General features: G+C 38.9%; 1 protein-coding gene across 5 annotated transcripts in view; it reads left to right on the top strand.

Moving 5' to 3' along the window:
• LOC133562185 (focal adhesion kinase 1-like) overlaps positions 1-15,184 on the top strand; it is a 96,052-nt gene that overhangs the window by 66,332 nt on the left and 14,536 nt on the right. For 3 of the 5 annotated variants that reach the window (XM_061916136.1, XM_061916135.1, XM_061916134.1), the window contains 8 exons: positions 3,237-3,314; positions 3,429-3,617; positions 3,894-4,019; positions 6,459-6,524; positions 7,743-7,805; positions 12,113-12,152; positions 12,414-12,517; positions 14,982-15,137. In XM_061916136.1, the coding sequence (XP_061772120.1) occupies positions 3,237-3,314; positions 3,429-3,617; positions 3,894-4,019; positions 6,459-6,524; positions 7,743-7,805; positions 12,113-12,152; positions 12,414-12,517; positions 14,982-15,137 (822 nt within the window). The remainder of the gene's footprint in view (positions 1-3,236; positions 3,315-3,428; positions 3,618-3,893; positions 4,020-6,458; positions 6,525-7,742; positions 7,806-12,112; positions 12,153-12,413; positions 12,518-14,981; positions 15,138-15,184) is intronic. The other 2 variants (XM_061916138.1, XM_061916139.1) reach the window with 1 other exon arrangement.

The raw sequence follows: 15,184 nt of genomic DNA, 5'->3' as shown, positions 1-15,184 counted from the left end.
TTTATCTCACTATACGTAATACAACTTACTTCGCTAATAATTTTATTATTTTTCAATGTTATTACTTATGGATTATATTGTGAATAAATTGAGAACAGGAAGTGCACAAAATTGTTAGCAACTGCTATTTTAAGGAAAAGGGTTTGGATTTTTTAAACTCTGCTTCTTCCTACTACTTTTCGAACATGATGAAAAGAAAAACTGGGATATGGGCTATGTCATGTTGTATATATGCGTGTTCGAAATAAACTTAACTCCACTCAGCTATAGCAGAAATATGTAAACTTTCATATCTATCGTAACCATCAGTGTGCCGTTTATTTTGATAACAATATAAGCCATGTACTGCACATAAAACTTATACAGTTTAACACCCTTTTTCTTGTTTCCAAAATTCCACTGAAGAATGAGAAATAATGTCTAGAAAAACAATCTGTTCCATATACACAACAATAATTATAGATTACACACAGAAAACAAAGTTAAATACATAGAAACGGCAAACAAAATGAATAAATTAACATTGAACATCACTGTTACTTTTGTTGAAGACTCTTGTTGGCAAAATCAGTGATGAGCAGAGAGAGATGATGGTAGAGGAGAGACAAACAAACGATATCTTAGTAATTTTCGACTTCTAGTTATATCTTGAATTCAACTGTTTATTACCTTCTTTATCAAAGTGATAGATTTATTATGATTTTTTTTTTTTTTTACAATAATACTCAATAACTAAGACGGTCAAAAAAAAACAGAGCACAATTGTTGCCAAAAAGTGGCATGTATGATTACCGAGAACACTGTAGATATGTAGAAAAACATATTTGTTTTTTTCTTGTTATGATCCGCTGCCCGGATCATATCACGTTCAGGTTTTGAGTCTTTTTTGTATTATGTTCTGCTAATGTTTGCCTTAGTTCCTGGTTGCACTTCCTTGTTTGTTCTGTCACCATAGTAACGTATTATTTTCAACTGCCGCGGTTTCCAGACGCACACCTGTTTTTGTTAAACACTGCCTTGATTCAAGCCTGCCTTCTTTGTTCACTCCTGCTTGCTTCCTAGTTTGTGTTTCACAACAGTGACGACTCTGATTCCGATCCTGTATTCCTGTTCGCAACCAGCTAGCTTCCACGCTAAGTCTTTTGTTTTTTTCTAGCTCCCATGCTAGTTCTGTTCGTTTTGCCTTTTGTGCCTTGTGCAAGTTTTTCTGTTTAATAGCCTGTTTTATTTGTTAAATAAATCAATATTTCTTGCCTTCACGTTGTGTCTGAGCCCGACTGCACCATGAGAGAACAACCCGCATCACCACGATGCCACGCAATCTCCACATTTCTAGCCTAAAAGACCTAATAACCCCAAGGTTTACGATGTTTATGATTCTCAATTCTCAAATTGATTGTTGTAATTATTAATTTATATCGGTTATGCTAAAATATCCACCCAAGAGGGAGCTGAACCAAGAATGTTGCAACTTTTTCCTCTGCAGTCAGTATGATTGTGCAGTCTGCCTGCCAGCATGTTGATGTTTGACCTTTGTTGTGTTTCATGTCATGGCAGCTATTTGTTTTTATCCATTTCAAGCATGGTGTGGATTTGTCCTCGGATTATCACAACCTATGTTTAGTTTGGTCATGACGTTTGTCCATATCCTTCTTCCATTGGTCTTACAAACAAAGAATAAAGGCTATTCCTGGGTAGTTTAACATATTACAGTACGGATAAGAACATCCTGGGAAATGTTCAAATCATTATTAATCTTTATCACAACCTATGTTTAGTTTGGTCATGACGTTTGTCCATATCCTTCTTCCATTGGTCTTACAAACAAAGAATAAAGGCTATTCCTGGGTAGTTTAACATATTACAGTACGGTTAAGAACATCCTGGGAAATGTTCAAATCATTATTAATCTTTAATGTTCTATCAACAAAAAATATTTCAAGAAACCCATGTGCATTAGTGGAAAAAAAGAATAAGAATTGAAGCCATATTTTGTTTGGCTATCGTCGATCACATCACATTTCAAAATATTTTTACAGCCACAATCCAGACTAGTTGTAAGTCTCTGTGACATGTTTTTGTGGCAGCGCTGTTTTTCCATGTCAGCACTGCACTTTGAACTTCATAGTGATGGATTGTGTCTGTGTGCAAGGCAGTGAATTGTGTGTGCCACAAAACTTACACAAAATCTGTTAAATATTACATTTCACAATGATTTAGAAAGTATTGGCAGGGAAGGAGTTAGAACTGGGACATAGAGAATGTAATACACCGCTGGTGTAACTAAAGAAGTTGAACAAATTACTATTGGGCTACACATGAAGTGAAAAAGCTACAGCAACACCTTTGTTAGATAAACCATGAAAAAGTAGAGTACTTAAAGGGGTGCTTGCAGAAAGCCTCATTTTGGACTCCAGTTTTCTATGTTTGCTACCAAGGTTAAAACATCAATGCAAGGATTTTGGACTTCAGTTTTCTATGTTTGCTACCAAGGTTAAAATGTCAATGCAAGGATCTGCCTATGTGTTTACAGTGGTCAGAGTTTCTCTATACAACAGGAATTTGCTGCAAAAATATTTGTCTCTAAAGTTTTAAAACTGAAATCAGGGTCCGGTACGGTGTCATTCCCGGGCCCGATTCGTCCCCCGGGCTGCCAGCTGAATAGCTTTGCAATGATACACTTTTATGAAAGTGTAGTGTATAATATTTATATGTAAGTTTATAAACCGAATGCGTCCAATAGCACATCTGTACTAGTCAACGCCTGCTGGTTTTAGGCACCTTTACCACCAGTAGATGGTGCACTTTAGCAAATCTTCAGCAGTTTACTGAAAGTGTGGATAAGTGGTGGACAAAGACGGAAACTTTTTAGTAAGCTGGGCTGCAGCTGTGTCATGATTTTATCACGCTGACTTGCTTTACTCACACTACAACTGTGTAACATAACATCACATCTAACCAGTTCTGTTGTTGTTCTTTGTGTGTGTGTGTGTGTGTGTGTGTGTGTGTGTGTGTGTGTGTGTGTGTGTGTGTGTGTGTGTGTGTGTGTGTGTGTGTGTGTGTGTGTGCGTGTGTGCGTGCGTGTGTGCGCGCGTGTGTGTGTGTGTGTAACGCATGCTCTCTGTTCAGTTTGACAGTTTACAAGCACACAAGTTGGGAGATTGTGTGCCCTGTCCTTGAGTTGTTTTTGTCTTTTCTTCTGACTGTTCCTCTTTTTTCATTTCTTCTGGCCACAGCCCAGTAGACCAGGTTACCCCAGTCCGCGATCCAGTGAAAGTTACTACCCCAATCCCCAGCACCCTGGACACTACCAGGTATTGTAAGCAATCTCCTAAGTGTAAGACATGTTGCCTTTGTGTACGTGCAATGCAGTACGTGTGCTTTGGTAGAAATTATCAAATATCCAAGATCCTCTCTGTATGTGTCAGATGGCAGGGTACCCAGGCCCTCACACGCTCCCTTCGGTGCCCAGCGCCCTCTACCCACCGTCGGCCGCAATGGTGGACACTCATCATGCGCACACGCACCCTCGCCACCACGTCCATGCGCACTCACATGTACAGCACCTCCCCCAGTCGCACGGACAGGACATGGTCCATTGGGGCTCAGCCATGGAGGTAGGAGACCAACTTTCATCTGGTTACTTCTTACCAAACCTACAGTTTAGTTTCTGGAGGTCAAAAAGAGCAAATAAAGCACTGATCCACACAAGCCATTGACATTCGTGATTTATTCCAGTGTGTCTGCCCACTGTATTGCTCCGGCTTCTCATAAGTTGCTGTCTGTGTTTGTCTTCATCCTTGTGTCCCTGTGTTGCATGTTTGCTGTCGTGCATTGTTTGTTTTGTGCGCCTTTTGCGTACGTGTGGTGTCTTTTTGTGTGTGTGTATGTAGGACAGGGAAATAGACTTGCAGCCGTGTGTAGGCCAGCAGTGCCTGTTAATGGAGGAACAGCTGATGCTACAACAACAGCAGATGGAGGAGGATCGAAGGTGGCTGGAGCAAGAGGAAAGGCTGCTGGTAACACACTTGGAACACACAGTGGACAAAACTTTACATATACTTTACATGCTTTTTAGGCATTTCAACAATACACTGTAACCTGATTTGACAAGCATTTATTTATGTGTCGCCAATGCCCCTTTTATGTGTGATCTTGAGATATGTTATTGTTTACTGCATGGGAAAGTTGTCTTGTTTATTTTTGCGTTTTTTTGCGTTTCATCTCCAAGATGCATGTCTCCATCATAGTTGAGCCAATTTATCAAATGCTTATCAATTATGCTGTGGTTGTGATGAAGGAAGAGTGATTTTAAACTAAAATAGTGTTTATTTTTAATATTTACTAACCGTTTTGATGGTTAATAGCGTGGTCCATTATGCGGCCTATGTTGAGGGTTGAGTTGATTCCCAACCAGTGACCCAATACCTCATCCCTTTGCAGTCCCAAACCTGGATAAAATGCGTAATAACGTCAGAAGGAGCCCGACAGTAATCCAAACAAAGCATGCCAGTGACTCACTGTGCTGACTCTTGATGTGCAATCCATCCATCCATCCATTTCCTACCGCTTATTCCCTTTGGGATTGCAGGTGGAACTAGTGCCTATCTCAGCTACAATCGGGCGGAAGGTGGAGTACACCCTGGACAAGTCGCCACCTCATCGCAGGGCCAACACAGATACACAGACAACATTCACACTCACATTCACACACTAGGGCCAATTTAGTGTTGCCAATCAACCGATCCCCCTGGTTCATGTCTTTGGAGGTGGGAGGAAGCCGGAGTACCCGGAGGGAACCCACGCATTCACAGGGAGGACATGCAAACTCCACTCAGAAGGATCCCGAGCCTGGGATTGAACCGAGGATTACTCAGGACCTTCGTATTGTGAGGCAGATGCACTAACCCCTCTGCCACCGTTGAGCCCTTGATGTGAAATATTATCATTAATTATTCAGATGCTCATATACAGAAAGTTCCTCATTCATGTTTAGTTGTGATTACAATTTTTTTTCGGTGAATGAATGAGCATTTTGTTGCCATCAACAATTCTGTTCCATAGCTGCAGTTAAGAACTGTTATATTTGCTCATATTAGTCACCCTTGTTTTGTTTAACAGCTCAAAATTGCTCCTAATTTCAGGCATTTAACTTATTAGAAAACAGACTGTTGTTTACAAAGAACTACAGTGGTTCCTTAGTTTTTGTTATTAATCTGTTGTAAAGAGGTCGTTGAAAACAGAATCCTTTGCAGAAAAAATAATTTGTTCCCGAAACCCAAAAATGCTAACACAAAACTTTTTATGAAGAATTAATTAGTTTTAAACATTAAAAACAATGCATATAATTCATGTGTCCCCATTACAGTGCAATATTTATATGAATGTAAATGTATAATCACCTCATAATTATTGGATTTATTTTTTTACTTGCTTTGAAATCTTAATTCACAGATATTTAGGTCACGGTTGTTCTGATTGATATCGGGCCGATATCAGCAAAAAATAAGTAGAGTGTGAATTTACATCGATTTGCAGCTAAAATGTCCAATATAAGCTTTGATACAGGTAGTCCTGCAGTGTGTTAAATACAGACAGACAGTTAACGTCAAAATGTCCACCAATAAGCATACACGATTGTTCTACTAGGAGCTAGCAGCTACACAGCAGCTAAGCACACAATAGCCCTCAAGCTAGACATACATTGGTGTTCTTAATTGAACAATATTGCAGTCTAAAACATGGCATTTGTCGGTATAAACAAGTATAAAACAACTACATTTGTCTTATTACTTTCAGACACAAAGTTTCCCAGGCAGAAGCATATTACAAAGTATTCAATAGCAAACATGTCAGAATCATTTAAATTTATTTGATCCGTTGATTTATTTAAGGACATATTGTAGCCACACAAAAAACATTACCACTTCAATGCAATTTAAAGACAGCATAAATTAAATTTTAATTTTCGTGAAGGAATCAAGAAAGTACTACCTATCTATTTATCTTCCAGACAGCTGACAATAAGTATGATATCAAATACAATATTGGTATTAGAAAATTGTCAGGATTCCAATTTCGGTACCATATTGTCTGAACACATTCTAATTGTAATTATTTTTCACAACAAAAACATTTTTAGAATATCTTTTTACATGATCAGATAATTTACCATTTTAGAAACAAACAGGAACAGAATATATGCATTTGCATGCAAATCTTTTGTTATATCAAAAGGGAAAAACCATATACATTTAGCAATAAATAAAGAGACAAGCGGTAGAAAATGGATGGATGAAATGCTTTATTGGCGCACACTATTTTCAGGCTTTCAAGGACCGCATAAAACTGATGTGGCAGGCCGGATCTGGCCCCCAAGCCTTGAGTTTGAAACGTGCTATAAATGATACATGTAATTGATAAATGAGCTTTCAACATCACTTTTACCTTTATTAAAGACTCTTGACGGTGATGAGCGGCGAGGGAGGAGGGGCGAGCCCCAAGTACACCACCTTCATACTTCGGTACGACCTCTTTCTAAAGTTTTTCTCACCTTATTTATCAAAGAGTTGGCACTTTTGTTATTTTTAAAATGCACTCACAACGGCTATGTTCTCACACAAGTTTGCAATCGCACGCATGCGCGAGACATTTCTAGCAATACACGTCACACTGTCGGGACTCCGCAGTCTTTCGTGCGTAAGTGTTCTTGAAACTGCGTTTTAGTATACTAAAACCGAGGCCGACCAAGATTTATTTTTGGGGAACATTTTCTCCCAAAATGGAATTATACTAAAACTGGGATAAAATAAAACCAAGGTACCACTGTACGTTTCTTTTAGACCTCTGAGAAGAAGACACTTCAAAAATATAAAACTGCCTAAGTCTATAGGATTTTGTTTGCTTGCAGGTGTGGTTTGTGTGAATTGCACGCTAATGATAGTCTCAGAGATACTAACAGACGAGGCAACACACACAATCGCTGACTGGCAACACACAAATACGTTGAAAAGCTAGGCAGGCAATATATGTGTGCCTGTGTGCGTGTGCACATAAGTGTGTTTGTGGTTGGCAGGCTGGTTTTATAATGCCGTACCTTCAAAGAGGGGTGAGAAATAGAAGGAGGAGAAAGTTAGGCTAAGTGGTAGAAATTGGTCAGCGTGGCCGCTCATTGGCAGCGTGCACCGTCTCTCCTCCCCTCTCTGGGTCTACTTCCCCTTTTCCTGGCTTTCGAGTCATGAATAAGGTCGCTGGAAGTAGGACGGTTCGGATGAGTTTTCATTTGCATGAATTGTGTTGGCAGACACAAGGATCCACAGTGACTCTGATCAAGCAACATAGATGAACTCAATGGCAATGCTGGTCTTCAAGTCCTGTCTTGGACAGCTGGTAGGCAAAGAGGGGAGTGATGGTGATGAGGTTCTTTATGTCCTAAAATGTGTGTTGGATGCTTCTTTATTGTAAATGGAAATATGAAATGTTGGGGGTAAGTTGCTCAAAGGTTTGTGTGTATGGAAGCAGTTAGATTTGCAACTTTCTGCTCCTGCTGAGTTTATTAGAATTCTTGCGCAGGGATACTGTGGTTTGCAGTCTCATTCTTGAATATTTGCCTCGTACGCTTTTTGTGCATTCTTTAAACCCCAAGTCCATGGTCGAACTTATCTGTGTCACTCAGTAAAACTAACAATGTTTAAATTGATTGTTTTGATGGGTAATTTCTGTCATTTTGTTTATTTGTTTAGAAACCAGACACCAGAAGCTCTCGGGGGAGTCTGGACCGAGATGACGGAGGACTCCCGCTCTCAGTAAGTAGCTCCTGTTTTCAGCCTCTATCATTTTGTGTTGACAGAAACTTGATGAGAGCAGGAAGTAAGTCAATTTGGATAAGGAGCTAGAAAACACTATTGGATGGTTGATATAGTTTAAACTTCTTATACACACACAATTGCTTCCATTGCAATCCACAAATGCATCCTTGTAGGGAGAGTATTGCTCTTTATTTCTGTATTTTTTTGTATTATTTTTTGGGTGGAGCGCCGTGGCTTTATTGGTAGAGCAGCCGTGCCAGCAACTTAAAGGTTCCAGGTTCGATCTCCGCTCCCGCCATCCTAGTCACCGTTGTGTCCTTCGGCAAGACACTTTACCCACTTGGTTTACTTAACCCACCCACACTGGTTCAAAATGTAGCTTACATTTGTTGATAATGGGTTTCACTATGCATAGTGCTTTGAGTCTCTAGAGAAAAGTGCATATAAATATAATTCACTTTACTTATTATAAGTAAATTTGTCCCTCGCCACATCACACTTCAAATATCGCTGCTTCACAACATAGCAGATTTTTGGGATATTTTTTAAGCATTTTTTTTTTTTTAAACGTTGGTCCTAAATTATCATTCAATTTGACCTTCTCTGGCAAAAAATGGCTGAATACACTAAAACTATCAATACTACTGTAGTATGTATTCGCCTACCAAACCAATCAGAGCGTGCTGTTCAGTAATGTGGCATATAATTTTTTTTTACGCTCTAGTTATGAATATATTTGATTTATAAATAATAATTCCTACTTCTCGGAAATGTCTTTATGTCCAGAACCAATTAACAGCGATAAACAAAGGACAACTGTATCCTTCATTATGTTTTGTATTTGTTATGTTATACTAATGTTAGATGTCTATTAGAGATACATGCTAACTGGAGGCATTCGTTCTGGTTGGTCTCACTCACTGCAAATTGTCTGCAGCATGTGTTTATTTTGATTATACCAAACGGGGGGTGATCCTGGAGCAGGAAGTGACCTGTTCGTGCTAGGGTCAGTGGATTCCCATGTGACCACTGGTTATTGTAGAAAACCATTACATAAGTCTTGAACATCCATTGTTATGCTTCTCGCTCTCTCTATTCTATGGTGCCGCCAGAAAAATCTGCACTCTGTTAGAGCGGAGTTAACTGGTTTCGGACCACATCTGTCCACCTGTAATTACTCACCCAGATAAAGGCAGTTAAAGTACTCCGAGTGGGAAGAATAGGGTCACGGGAAAATCCTACGTGGCGTCGTCTCAGTCATGTTCAGAACTAATGTGCTCTTCGGGTGATTAGATCACAAATAGGCAGCAGCGAGATTCTAACAGAGATTTTTTTTATTAGCTTTTTAGCTGAGTGAATGTAAACTGAAATTCACAAATTTTCTTGTAGAGGATTGTTGCAAATGAATCATCAATTGTAAACTTTGTTAGTCCCCGAGGAGAATTTCAGATTTTCAGCAAAATCCCATTCAAGAGCAGACATACATTAAATTCATCTTAAAACACATTTCCGTCTGAATGTAGCCCAGGTGGCATACATTGTGTACCAAACTAATGCTAGTTGATGCATATTTCACTATGCAGAATAAATACATAATTCATGGAGAAAAATCTACTCCCAGTTGGCCGGAATGGTAAAATCACGGCACGATAACTTAAAAATAAAGACAACTTCAGATTTTTTTCTTTGTTAAAAAATACAAAAAGCAGATTCTGAAAATGTACAAATCTAAATTTTGTTGTTTTTTTTTACACTTACATGTTGCGGTTAATATTATTCTACCTTTATTTGTCGTTATTTTTACTTTCTGAATAAATTATGTAATAATGTTCATCAGTCAACTCATTGGTGTTGATTTTCAATCTATCATGATAAAAATCTAATTTGGCGGCTTTTCCAGGGTGTACCCTGCCTTCCGCCTGATTGTAGCTGAGATAGGCACCAGGGCCCCCCGCAACCCCAAAGGGAATAAGCGGTAAAAAATGTATGGATTGATAACTACAGGATGTTATTTATGTACTGTTCTCATTTTCCTCAACTGATGTGATGTGATCATTTGGTCTATTTTTTTACATAAATTGCTATTGTGAAATCTACTGGACACATTTAGAACAGCTGTTTCTTTCATTCAAAAATGTTGGCTTATTTTTATAAACTCATCCCGCGCGCTGGATGAAACATGTTCGCGGGCCTGATCTGTCCTGCGGGCCTTACATTTGACACCCCTCGCATAATTAGTATTATGCCAGTTATCGCTATGTCTTTTCTAATCTGCATCGTGAAAATAACTACTTTTTATATAACTGTAAATACATTTAGGTGGTAAGGTATACAAGAACTTCAACTTTCTTGTGTTATTCAAGTTATTTCTTCAAAATGGTTTTATATTCTTGCAAAACTTTAATTAATATATTTATGGTTAGAGTTAGCATGTTCACCCCATGACTGTGTGTGTTATTTCCTGGTAGTCCAGCTTCCTCACATCTGTAAGGATGGGGGGAGTAGGCAGATTGGCGACTCAATATTTGCCCCATAATGTGGGAATGGGAGTGTGAATGTTGTTTGGCTGTCTGTGTTGGCCCTGCAATGAAGCGACAACTTGTGCAGGGTGTACACTGCCTTCCGTCCGAGTGCAGCTGGGATAGGTTCCAAGAGAGCATAGCTTGTAGGTTCAATGTACACAATTGAATAGCTTAGTTGTTTAGACAGTAATGTGTTTATACAAGTTTAGATAGGGGTACGTTATTTCTTAATCAAGAAAGACGTTGACATCTTTTGTTTTCATGTTGGCATGTAAGCTAGAGAGCTAGCACCAGTCAGTCAGTGAGTTCATCAAAGTAGTTATCAATCATGTTTTTTTAGAACATTTCAATTTTAAATGCTGGTAGTTTTACTGCAGTTATCCTCATTACCTTTTTTGGTTACAACCCTAGTCACGGTTGCATCTCATTAGTTCACAGGTGTGTATGTGTGACAGGAAGATGGTTTGCAGTTATAAATCTTCATACACCAAATATAAGATGGACTGTTCGAAATTCAGATGATGTCTGGGTGGACACATTTTGGTTGTCTGTGTCCGTAAGTATTAAATAAATCTCAGTTGTAGTTAATTTTTTTTAATCGGGAAAAGACGATAGAAGTAATTGCATGTTTTCAATGTGTTTTGTTTTTTCAAGTAGCAAATTTGCTTTTGGTTGTTTTGTTTTTTAGCAGGACAACTAAACATTCATCCATCCATTTCCTACCGCTTGTCCCTTTTGGGGTGGCGGGGGGTCGCTGGAGCCTATCTTAGCTGCATTCGGGCGGAAGGCGGTATACACCCTGAACAAGTTGCTACCTCATTACAGGGCCAACACAGATAGACAGACAACATTCACACACTAGGGCCAATTTAGTGTTGCCAATCAACCAATCCCCAGGTGCATGTCTTTGGGGGTGGGAGGAAGCCGGAGTACCCGGAGGGAACCCACCCATTCACGGGGAGAACATGCAAACTCCACACAGAAAGATCCCGAGCCCGGGATTGAACTCAGGACCTTCGTATTCGGGCGCAGATGCACTAACCCCTCTTCCACCGTGTAAATTTTTGTTGTTTTTAATGTAATTATTTTCCATAAGTAGCTCAAGAAACCGTTAATGTTTATAATGCATGCCAAAGAAGAATGTTTCATCCCACAACAATTTAGCCTTACAGCCTAATGTTGCCGTAGACAACACAGATGTTTCTGTTTGTAATTCATCACACTACTCCTCCTCCTCCTCCTCCTTCTCCTTCTCCTCCTCTTCCTCCTCCCAAATGGAATGTGGTTTGTGGTGGGGAAAATCTCCCTCCTATATATGTGTGTATGTGTGTGCACTGGTGCATAAAATGCAGTCAAATATTTTGGGGTGTCTGTGGCTGTCAACCACACGAGACTCCCATTGCAGCTAGACTTTTTGAACGATTGCTTCTGTTTTCCTACACAGAAAAATCATAACTTGGCTGGTAACATGAGAAAATTAAATTGCACCACATTACGCTGACTTGTCACCGTTTACTTTATTAAAACATGCCTCAGGTCTGCTTCTTTTTTTGCTGTTTTTGTGTCATTCACTACGTAGAATGTTTTTTTGTACATGTAACAAGGTTGTAGACTACACACACTACTGCAAATGACATCTACAGACAGAGTATGGTGGGATTTCAACCTTAAGTCAGATTTTCTCCAGTCTTGCCTGTAAAGTTGTTTAATTTCCTGTGTAGTGTCTACTTATGTGTGCATACTTGCTAACCCAAAGTATTGTTGATGTGTTTGTTTGTACAGGCGGGAAACCAACACATTTACCAGCCAGTGGGCAAAGCAGGTAATATACAGGCCCATAACTTTTAAATTACAGTCTCACCAACCACTGTTTTTTCTCTTTCCATTTAAACTTCTAAGTGTGTATTTAAGTGCAGAACTCTTCCACAGATATAAATATGTCTTCATCCAGCAGGCAGTGTCTTTATCTTACATCCTGCATGAGCTCAAAGTGCCTTTATATTCCTCCAGCCATCTATTTAAATCTATTTTTATGCTGATGTTAAGTTGTAGGGTGATGCAGTGTTCTTGATGTTTCCTGCAGAGCTTGTGGCCCCTCCAAAGAAACCCCCTCGACCCGGGGCCCAGAGCCAAGGGAGCTGTCTGGCTGGTCTGAACTCTGCTGACAGCTACAATGATGGACTCAAGGTATTAAAAAAAAAAGATGCAATATATTGATTGATCAGTTTAACATCACCAACACCACAAGCTAGAGCAGCAACATGTCTTAATAATGCATGATTTCAAAGTTGAGCATTAATATCTTACTGTCCTCTTTTGGTTTGGTGCTCCCACTATCCCTCCTCTTCCTCCTTCTCCTGCACTCTACCTTACTGTTCGACCCCCAGCCCTGGCGGGTAAGCGGCACACTTTGTATGTGTGTTCACTCTTGTACACTTCTTAATTCCTTATTTCTCTCACACACTTTTCCCTGTTAGTACCACATGTTTCACCCTAAAGCAAATATTTTCCAGCCATTATTAACTCTTGAAATTAATTGCTACCTCACTGATGGTTTAACTACTCTGCTGCCAATGTTTTAAAATGCATTATAGACAGCTGTGTTATGTGAGTATATGGTTTTCATAGTCCTATTTGGCTTCCCGTCCAGCTGTTGTCTTGTTTTACAAGGTGCTGTTTAACAGCATGATTGAAGACATTTTAGCGAACATAAAAGCATAATAATCAGATTGCACTGCACTGTATTACATACATTTCAATAATCCCATAGAAATGTTTTTGCCCAGAGGCAAGATTGTAATAAGGAGGGTGTCCCAATCCGATACCGATATCAGTCTGATACCATCAAAAGAAGATGATAGCAGTCGTTCAGCACGTTTACTTATGCAAATCTGGACAACCAATTAACATCTAAATATCCTCCAATAAGCACACAAGTTTGATATGTATTTGTATTTTAGTCAAGCCATTTAGAAAAGGTAAACATACCAGGCTATACACTACAGTTAAGCACACTAGTGTTAAGTGTCCTTAATTGAACAATACTGCCTTCTAAATCATTACAGATTTGTCAATACAAACAAGTATAAAATAATGGTAGTTGCATATTACTTACACATACAAAGTCTCCAAGGCTGAACATGGATTAAAACGTCTCGGGTAACAAATGTGTCTGGATCATTTAACTTCCTATCATGCCCTTAAATTAATGAATATTTGCGACCAGTAGGTGTCGCTAAAACACAGATTAACACTCCACTTTAAAAGCACACATCTGTCATAAGGTACCGTTAGTGTGTTCATAACCACCATTATTGTCTGACTAATTTTTTCTAATATTCCACACTGCGAAATGATAATAATTATAGTGGATTACATTTATATAGCACCCTTTTGTAGTGACTTAACGCATGTGACACTGCGAATAACAAATAAAAGTATGTACTATGATTTATGCTGATACCATATCAGATTAATATCGGTACAAGCCAACATGCAACGTTTCAGTATGGTATCAAAAGTGAAAAAGTCGTATCGGTACACCCCATGAGTACTATCAATCAATCAATCCTCGGTAGGCCCACGCAAGGAAAACTCACACCCAGTAATGCTATTATCTTGAAACACAATGCTTGTATGTATGCATGTTCGACATAAACTCAAACTCAACACAATAGCAGTGTTTATATGCAGTGTAAAAATAACTGTACATTACAGCTTAAGTCAGAAATATTTATAGCCATTAAATTATTTGCTTTTTAAAGAGAACAAGTACATAAGAGTCACCAGAGCTTTTGTGTAATGCAGAGAACTACAAATTTAAAATGCAATTTTGAGACAACTCAGGAGGAACTGTATTTACCCGGGTAAATTATCTAGCAGTGTGGTAAAGCCATCTAGTGGCCATAGAACAGACCTGCATGTACAAATGGAAGAGGAGTGATTGAGCAATGTCATCAAGCATAAAAATGCTCATTTCCATTTATTTAATCTCTTCTTCGAAAATCTACATTTATTTAAGTTTTGTGGGAATTCCTCACAGCTGTTTGCTGACATATACTAGTAATGCATAACTATCTTTTACTGCAAATGAATAGCGGCTCCAAATATTGAATAATGGCCTCTTTGACGAACCAAGAGTTCTTTGACAAACTCTTGGTTCGTTGGTCCTGCTTGTTTTATTTGGTTTGACAAAATGATTAAAATAAAATAAAAAATACCTCTTTGGTAGAGAAGATCAAATATATTTTACTGTAAATCAAAATAAAGTATCAGAAGTATGTTTTGTTTCTCACTTATTTCCATTACAGCCCACTGCATTGCATAAAGGTGGTCTGTAAAATTGTAGCATTTGGCGTCCTTCGTAATGTGAAATAGCACCACCTACAGGCCCTTTGGGAATCAATATTGTCTCTCCAGTCATTTTTCAATCAAACAAGTCAGAAAGTCATATTTTTTCAGTCTTGGCAGAGATTTGCACTGTATTGATTTCTAGTTTCCATCCCATAGTTTTACCCTCATAGTTTTTCTAGTGTAGTTTAGTATTTTTAGTGCTAAAGCCACACTAATGATTTAGATAGATGGATAGAATTATTTGTATATGTATTTCTATACTGAACGTCTCATTTCTGTTATCTGGATTTTCACTCAGCTGCAGCCCCAAGAGATCAGCCCCCCACCCACCGCCAATCTGGACCGCTCCAATGACAAGGTGTACGAGAACGTGACGGGATTGGTGAAAGCTGTGATCGAGATGTCCAGCAAGATTCAGCCAGCTCCTCCAGAGGAGTACGTTCCCATGGTCAAGGTCAGTTTTTAAATCTTCTTTGTGGAAATGTGCCGATCACTATTGGC

The sequence above is a fragment of the Nerophis ophidion genome, linkage group LG11 (assembly GCF_033978795.1).
Source record: "Nerophis ophidion isolate RoL-2023_Sa linkage group LG11, RoL_Noph_v1.0, whole genome shotgun sequence".
Classification (NCBI taxonomy): Eukaryota; Metazoa; Chordata; class Actinopteri; order Syngnathiformes; family Syngnathidae; genus Nerophis; species Nerophis ophidion.
This window is presented reverse-complemented; position numbering and strand designations above follow the sequence as displayed.